The sequence below is a fragment of the Telmatherina bonti genome, assembly GCF_933228915.1.
Source record: "Telmatherina bonti genome assembly, chromosome: 7".
NCBI lineage: Eukaryota > Metazoa > Chordata > Actinopteri > Atheriniformes > Telmatherinidae > Telmatherina > Telmatherina bonti.
The window spans coordinates 21,565,460-21,573,998 of record NC_136625.1 but is presented as its reverse complement, the minus strand read 5'-3'; the positions used below and the strand labels follow the sequence as shown (position 1 = coordinate 21,573,998).

General features: G+C 39.4%; 1 protein-coding gene across 2 annotated transcripts; it reads right to left on the bottom strand.

The window, feature by feature from the left end:
* Positions 1-3,653: 3,653 nt before the first annotated feature.
* LOC306758879 (aquaporin-4-like) lies at positions 3,654-8,017 on the bottom strand (the record flags this gene model as incomplete). Of its 2 annotated transcripts, none has more annotated exons than XM_079244304.1 (5): positions 3,654-5,145; positions 5,987-6,067; positions 6,682-6,846; positions 6,929-7,346; positions 7,926-8,017. In XM_079244304.1, 5 exons carry the CDS (start codon positions 8,015-8,017, stop codon positions 4,894-4,896), a joined length of 1,008 nt encoding a protein of 335 aa, XP_079100430.1. In that variant the 3' UTR covers positions 3,654-4,893. The 2 variants fall into 2 exon arrangements, with proteins under 2 accessions (XP_079100430.1, XP_079100431.1); XM_079244305.1 differs by having other exon boundaries at positions 3,657-5,145; positions 7,775-7,985.
* Between the last annotated feature and the right edge of the window lie 522 nt (positions 8,018-8,539).

The window sequence follows — 8,539 nt, the reverse complement described above, 5'->3', positions numbered from 1 at the left end:
TTGAGCAACTTCTTGTGTCACATAATATCCAAGTTGTTGAATATTGTGAAAACTCACTACTCATTGGGCCTTACAAATGGAGCGATGAAGGTTTAGCCTGAGACTTTGTTAATAACTGCTGCTATTCTCACCACACCCCTCTAATGGCCTGTGGTTATGTAAGGGAGTGGGATGGATAAGGGAAAGTGCTGAAGCTGTTCCAGATTCTGACTCAGTCTGCCCTGCAGGGTTGCACAGTTTTAGGCCAGAACTGTTCATCAAATATTATCTTTGGCACAATGAAATTTAGCTTTGGAGAATGTTTCTGTTGCTGTAGTGTAGTGCTCCTCATACCATCATGGCCTTAGAGGGCGTCGCAGTAATGACGGTAATTCCATGGCCATGGAGCTCCTTTATTCAGTTAGAAGTAGCAAAGACAAGAAGCGAGCCTCAGTACAAGCTCATGCCCTTCTAAAGAAACATGCACCATGGAAACTCTGAACTTTGTATATAAACGTGCATGCTTTGTCATACTGGGACTTTTCACTTGACATGTGATTGAGTCTGCTGTGGTGATGAAATACTTTAATGAGTTAATCCACAAAAAAAAAAAAAAAAAAAAAAATCAAACATTAGCATTGACAAGTGTCATTATTTATCACAGAACAACACCAAGACTCCCAGAAATCACTTGTTTCCCTACTTGTTGGCTCCCCCTTTGAGCCCAAATATGCACCCATCCCACCTACAGTGGACACAAGAGTCAGTGACACAACTATGAGGGGGAACAGAGACAAGAGGTGGGGGCTGCCTGGGTAATGCTGGGAGGCGCTAATAAAATGTAATCCTATTATATGGTTCCCACTAGAGGGCAACAATAATAAAGGTTTCCCTAATAACATGAGCAGACCAAACCCAAATGGAAAACAGCTCCTCAGGTCAAGTCCCACACTTGTACATATATCCTCTCATTAACCCAATTGCTGTTGGGCCACATTACACCGACAGGCCTTTGAGATTTAGCCGTGATGGTGAGGCAAGAGTTAAGTCAAACAAATGTGTTTCATCAAACTGCAGTTTGGGCTGCTCTGCATAAAGGAATTGGACGGGGAGGATGAGCAGCAGTGAGGGAATGTGCGCGGGTGGGAAGTTGGAAGCAGAGCCTTGAGGAAACCAATCAGAACTTCTCCACCCTCCCTTCCTGTCAAAGCCACCGGGGTCTCAGGTGTGTGTTACATGAGCTAATACCTCCCAAACTTGATTGTTTGCGTTAGAGTAATCAGAGTTTTGTAAATTATAGTTCCATCATTGGTAAACAAAATCACAATATGGTACCCCACAAACCGGAAATCACATGATAAGACCTGCTAGCTGCGTAAACCCCCGCAAACCATTACGGAATTGAATTCTTCCTCATGAAACAATCAAAATTAAAATGAGTTTGCAGTAAAGTTATAAAAACAGGATCCAATGTCACCAAAGTAACTCTTTGCACAGAAACAACTTCTCTTACCTCGACTGAAATTTAACAAAAGAAGACAATTTCCTTGCTGGAAAGGGACAAAAACAAAACTCGTATTTTCATAATGTGATAAAATAATGAATGAGGAATTCCTCTCCCTAGCTATAGCGGATAAATGCTGTAAAATATTTATCATGAGTGACAAGGTGAGTGAAAATATCAATCATATTCTCAAGACAGCTTGAGTTATTAAGTGAGCCAATGTAACAGTATTACAAAACCCAGAATAACAACGTTATTTATCTCTTACTCTCTGCATATGCCTGTGTGTGTGTACAAGGTCTGTGTTTATGTGTCTGACAGCATCAGACGGAGAGTGTCGCATGCTTTCCTGTTCCTGTACCACCCTCCAACCCCAGAGCCGCAGACTCAAGGCAGTTTCCAGAATCAAACAATTTCACGCAGCTACTGGAGGAGGAAATGAACTGAGCCCAGAGCAATAATAAAATTATACAAATGTTATTACAGACTCGCCTGCTACTGTCCTACTTTAATTCAAATTTGGGCACTCCAGGCAGTGCTGGTGGCAGAGACCTTCCTGAATAAATCAACATTAGCTTACGTTTAAATTATTAAGGAAGTGGGAGACTTTCTTGTTTATAGTATGAATTATTAAACAAGTGTTTAACGCTGTTTTTCTTCACCAATCCCCAAATATTAATTGCTAATGATCTTTAAGGTATGTGTTTTATCTTTTTGCCCTTTCTGTTTAATGTTAAAAAACGAGAACACGCGTTTTCAACAATTATAAATGTGTCTGATGATGCAGATAAGACTTTACGGGCATTAATGTCACGTGAGGGTGAATCTAGTTATTATTACAACAATGCCGTCACATAGTTATTGTTGGCTTTTGCAATCAATGTGAATACTTGGGAAAGCAACAGCTGTGGGGATTTTTCATGCCTTTTGAGGCTTCTGTTCAAAATCCTGCTGCTTAGTTATTCAAGATGTTACCAAACAAACAAACAAAATAGTTTTTCCATTATTTTACGTCAATTTTTACTTGCGTTCCCTAAAACGAGGTGTCTGTAACAGCCACAGTCGCCTGATCCAGTCTCACAGCCGCATACTTTGAGTGGCACTGCACAACATGCTCTCGTTTATAAGACTGAGAAAGTGATTGAATTCTCTGGATGTCTTGCTCTGAATGCAAACAGAAGTTTTACATGGTGAATACCTAACTGGATTAACAAAGAAACCATGTTAATTGTGTCAGAGTATTCTCCATGTGTGGAAAATGGACTGCAATCCTCACATGTTCTAACTGTAATCTCCAGATGAGCACACAAGCAAATCTCATTTGTGTGATTCCAGTCCCTAACGTCTTTCCCAAGAGAAAATCATAAATGCAAGGAACATCAGATTTATGCGCTCATTTTTCTGGGCTATAAAAATTATTAAGAGAAGCTGAGAGGATGTTGGCCTCTAGCCACTGAAGCCTAAAAGGCCTCCAGACATTATGTGTGCAGGTAAAGGAAGTTATCGTAGGAACACTGAAAAACTTTAAGCTCATGAACAGAAAAGTAATGGAACAAAATTTAATCATGACAGGTTTAGTGAAAATATCCCAGCACTTTCCAAAACAACATTCACAAAAATCCAAAAGTGCAAAGAATATAAAGTGACCAAAAAAAATTAAAAAAAATAAAATAAAATAAAGAGCATTTCATTATGAAGTTGCTTATGCTTCTTTTTGGCTGCTGGCTCTTTGTTGTGGAGGAAATGCAACATTTAATCCTCCTGTGTAGTTCGGAATTAATGACCTGGACACATTTCAAATGAAACACATCTTAGACTTTTAAATAATACAGACATGTCTACTTAGGCCTGGAATATAACTTGGCCTTTCAAGGCTCATGGCTGCCCTCCCCTGGACAAACTCAGACAAGTAGTTCACAGCCTGGCCTTTAGGTGAGGCTATTGTCACACATATAAAGTGCACTAAAACTGAAAAAAAAGTTGGTTCATGTGGGAATAAATATAATTTTGATCAGCATCTGCAGTGCACATGTATACTAGCCTTGTAAAAGTAATACAGCTGAATCTTGGGAATCACTTGCAGCAGAGCCGACAACAGTGCAGCGCACCTTTATTTTCAGCAAAGGAAATAAAGTGTACACAATAAAGATTGCCTCTATTTGTTATCATAAAGTGGTGTCATTCCCTACGCCCTGTTTTGATAGAATATGATTACGTGGAACTATTCTCACAGACATAACCTGCAAAGAGCAGACAAAACGGACATTTATCCAGCTACAGGGAGGCCTAATCTAGAGAAAGATGATATAATCCATCACTGCTCTGATTCTCTCTTCCCCAGGTAGCTAGCAGCTGCTGTAAGTGACCAAAGAGGAAAATCATTTTGTGACTGGGTTTCTTGTCAGTATGTGGTTTCTGCAGCTGTACCGATAGCATAATGCAATATGCCGATTGAGAAAAATGAAACACTAATTTTCAAAAATTAAGGAATCATAAAAGAAAAACAGTAATATTATTACAAAATGATATATTAACATGTTTTATTAAGCTTCCAGTTTGTAATCACAATTGAGGAATATTGCAAATCAATGTCAGAGATCAGCAAAACGCCCTATCAATAAATTAGGTGGTGAAGTTTGCAGCAGAGCAAAAGAAAAGAAAAAAAAGATCTAAGTGCACAATTTTCACCAAACAAAACGAAAAACATTGTATCACAACAGATGGTACAGTGGAGATGGATTTAAGCAAAAACACTTACACACACACACACACACACACACACACACACACACACACATGCACACGCACAATAAACAGTGTTTCTGTAGAATAAACAAGTTGTTTCCCTGATTAATGCACTGAAAACAGAGAGCACTGCGATACAACTTTGTTATTAGAGCTTGCCAGAGCCTTCTTACATTGCTTGGGAGCTGTAATGTGATTAATGATCACAAGGAAAATCTCTCCTTTTATTATAAATACAGAAAGCAGACCAAATGTGACACTAATCCAAAAATAACAAGGCTGCATTTTCTTCCTTACTTCTCCAAATCAGCGTGATGACCCCACATAATTGGTTGACCCCACACATATCTCCTTAACACAATGTATTGCAAGCTGTCATTCTGCAGCATGTAATGTGCACTGCATGACAACACTGCTGTGAAATCATTCAGAGAGATCCTCGGGAGCAGTATTGAGCGGGTTGCAGATGTTTGTGGAATTGAGCCATAATATGGTATTAGCTTTATGACACTATAAGTAATTCAGTTCTGTTGGGTCGTTGACAGAAATCATTTTCTGCTTTGAGGACAACACGTCTGAAAAGGGTCAGACTCAAAATGGTTTCTCCAAAGTTTGATTGTCCAACTCTTCTACAAATTGGTCTCCATTTCCAGCGCACGTGATAGTCATACAGACGACAGAACTTCTCCCGTCGAGTCCTGGAAAGATTCTTTTTTCTCAGCTTTCTCTAGATTTATGCTGTGGAATGAGCCTGGCTTGATGGCGAGATCCTCACTTTCCACCTCCTTGTATTTCCCTGATTGGTCTTTTTTAAAGACTCGTTTCAGTCTCTTCTTTATCTCAGGGTCAGGGCAGTACAGGTACTCATACAAACCTGCAGCCAAGATGCCTCCCAGGATGGGACCAAGCCAGTATACCTGTCATTAACAGGAAGAGATGCACTTAATCAGTCACCTGATTAAACAGTGTCTCATCAGAGAAATGAAAGCTCTGCCGTGTCTGCATTATCAAGCATTCATCAATGAAAAGTTACTCATTAATAGAGACATAAATTGTAAAACATCAACCAGGAATCACAGATACTTTGAATTAATTAGATAAAAAGAGTGATACTTCTAGCTCTAATTTTGACACTAGTTATGATGTGGAGCAAGAACAAACAGGTTCCGTAAATCATGACCTAATTATGAAAAAAACATCAGATAAGAGTGGAAATATCTGTTATGTTGAATGCATAATTGACAATTAAAACTGGTGTAATGAAGCTGTTACGTGGTTGATTTTTAAACACAATGTTGAACTTTTAAAAGCTGAGTTAACACAAGTTAAACCACCTGAAAGATACAAGTGACTGGTGTGTGCTGCACACATACACACTCACAACATGATAGCATGCTGTCTGTAAATAGCTCAGGGAAAATGATTACCAGGATACAGAAAGGGGAACATGCTTTTATTTGTGGCATTGCATAGTACAGCTTGAGTTACTTTATGTTTTCCAATCAGTTCATTTGTTTGATAAATTTACAAATTCGATGTTCAATTAATTAATAAAAACGTTTAATCTAAGTAAGATAGACACACATTAGCAAAAAATTCCAATTTATAGCTGTTTTATACTAAAATCTCATAAATTGCACATTTTAAATGAGTATTACTTACTGTTATGTATTTCAAGGCATGTAACAAAACCATGAAATAACATTTAAACTAGTTAGCTAATTGTTTTATACAAAGCCACAAAAACTTAGATCTTACCCAGTGATTCTCAAAGTTAAGTGTGACCATGGCGGGCCCAAAGGAACGAGCTGGGTTCATGCTGGCTCCTGTGTAAGGAATCTAAGACAAATCAAAGCATTGCTTTAGTCTAATAGATTAAACATTACAAGTGTACATCTTAACAACAGACAGGCATATTGGGTTATGATTCGTCTTATTTGGCTCACTCTTTTGAAAAACAGCTTTAAAAAGAGGTAATATATGTTTATTCTGACTAAACAGACATAGGCAGAGCTCGGTGGAGCACTGTGAGAGATAACATCCATTTCCCTGTGCATTCATTTGCACTGCAGGGCTCAGGAAGCCCCTGGAGATTGGTTGCCATGCGATGGCAGCTTCCAATAAAGATCTGCGCTCGTGGGTGTGAATTACTGAGAAGAGTACAGTATCACACATTGAAGAATACATGCTGGAAGCACCTGTTCTCACTCAGCTAAACATGCTTGATCTTAGAACCAGTCTTGTTCTGCAGTGCATGAATGTTGGATGTGATTATCTGATATCAAACTGTGTTTCACAGCTATAGGAATTAGCCATGTGAATAAGTTTGTGGGATGTTGTTATAGCTAATTTATTATGAAATTTCTATGTTTTTACTTATTATATCTCTCTTTCAAATGCAATCACTGATGTTGTTACATTTTTATTTAACTAAAACACTGGAAGTTACTTACTGCGAATAAGTGACCTATAGCTACAGCAAAGCCAATGGCCAGGCTTGCAGAGCCACCTAGGTCTGTGCGTTTGGGATCGCAGGTCGCGAAAACAGTGAAGACCAGTTCAAATGTGATGAGGAGCTCCACAACAAGAGCATGTCCCACTGAGATTTTGGAGTTCACCTTAAAAAAACAGATTTTTCTTATAAACAACTAACTTCACACATTTGCATAGCATTAAAAATGGAGATGCTTCAGTTGTTACCGTGGTTACTCCGAAGGATCCTCTAACAGCAGCAGGTGTGACTAAGTAGAGAATCCCAGCTCCACTAATAGCTCCCAGGCACTGAGCCACCACATAGAACACAGCCTTTGCCAGGCTCAGTTTTCTAGTTACAACCATGGCTGCAGTAACGGCCGGGTTGATGTGTCCGCCGCTGATGTGACCAAAACACTGCACCATCGTGGCAATGCTGAGGCCAAAGCACAGGGAGATGAGGACCAGGTCAGCCGGGGGAGGCTTCTCTTGCCCCGCAGCCCAGTTGATGGTGGAGCCCAGGCCGAGAAGGACAAAGATGAGAGTGGCCAAATATTCACCGGAGACAGCCCTCCAGAAGTCCTTGGTCCAGATCCCTTTAAAAGCCACCATTATGCTCCGACAGTCACACCAGGACAGGACCCTCCTGGCAAAAAAGAATAATGAGAGAAATGATTAGACTATTTATATATTCCTGGTGTGTGTGTGCATGTGGCTGAGAATGTACTGAATGCTATCAGAACAGCAGCCTCAAGGCAAAACATTTATAACTCCTCTAGGAATTTAAGCCAGTGACTTTCCATGACAAAATGCCATACAGGGCACTCTTTAAGCATTGTGTGTGAGGGCAAATGATCATAGTAGTATGTCAAAGCATTCAACAATATTCCACTCAAATCAAGATGTGGTAGAAATCTACAACCTGGGGTTGCTCTGCATAGCTTGCATGAAATAATATATCAATCAGTCTCTGAACATTTAGAAAAACTTAAAATGCAATTTAGGAAGTATTGGAAACATCTTTTGCAGCACACTTGCATCAGCAACTTTTCTTCTTCACAAGCCAAAACTTACCTAATAAAATGATGTGTTCTGCCTCTCTCTGTCCCCGTTGTGTATGTGTTCTCATTCATAAGTCCTGGTGGTTTATTGAACCAGTGGAGATAGCTCTCCTTTCATCACAGTTACTTTATAAGTTGTAATGATCCTGACCTGCAGTACTTACAGAGGAGCAGCAGGTTGTTTGGACACAGCAGTGGAGTTGAGAACACGTCTGTCAGATGAACATGAGCCACACATTGTGCCCTGGGACTGCATCCAGCAGCTTTATGGGTTACTTCCCAATCATCCCCTCAAAGGAATTGAAGAGGCTGCTCAGAGGGAGGAGTCAGAGAACGCTTGTGGTGCTAGCATGAGCACAATATGTGTCAATCAGACTCAGCATCTTTGTCTTATCAGAGCTTTAAAAACCTGCTGGAATAAGCACAATATTTACAAAGAATATCAGAAATGATATCACATTCAGCTCAAACGGTGAACTTTTAAAAACTTGCAGACTTCTTCCACTTAGCCTGTTATTATGGAGCTGAAGTCATCCCAAAACAGCTTTTTATTATACAAAGGCAAAAGGTAGATTATTGTACTATCATGAAATACGCTTAATATCTGCCAGGCATTAAGATTTATTTCAACCTTCAAATTTTGATCTTGATTGAACATTGACTGAACGTTTGTTATTCATTTTATTGCAGTCAAATCCTGACCGTAAACATTCCTTACGGTGTTTATTAAGACATATAAAATCACAATATGTTCACTTTCATAAATATCAGACTCTAA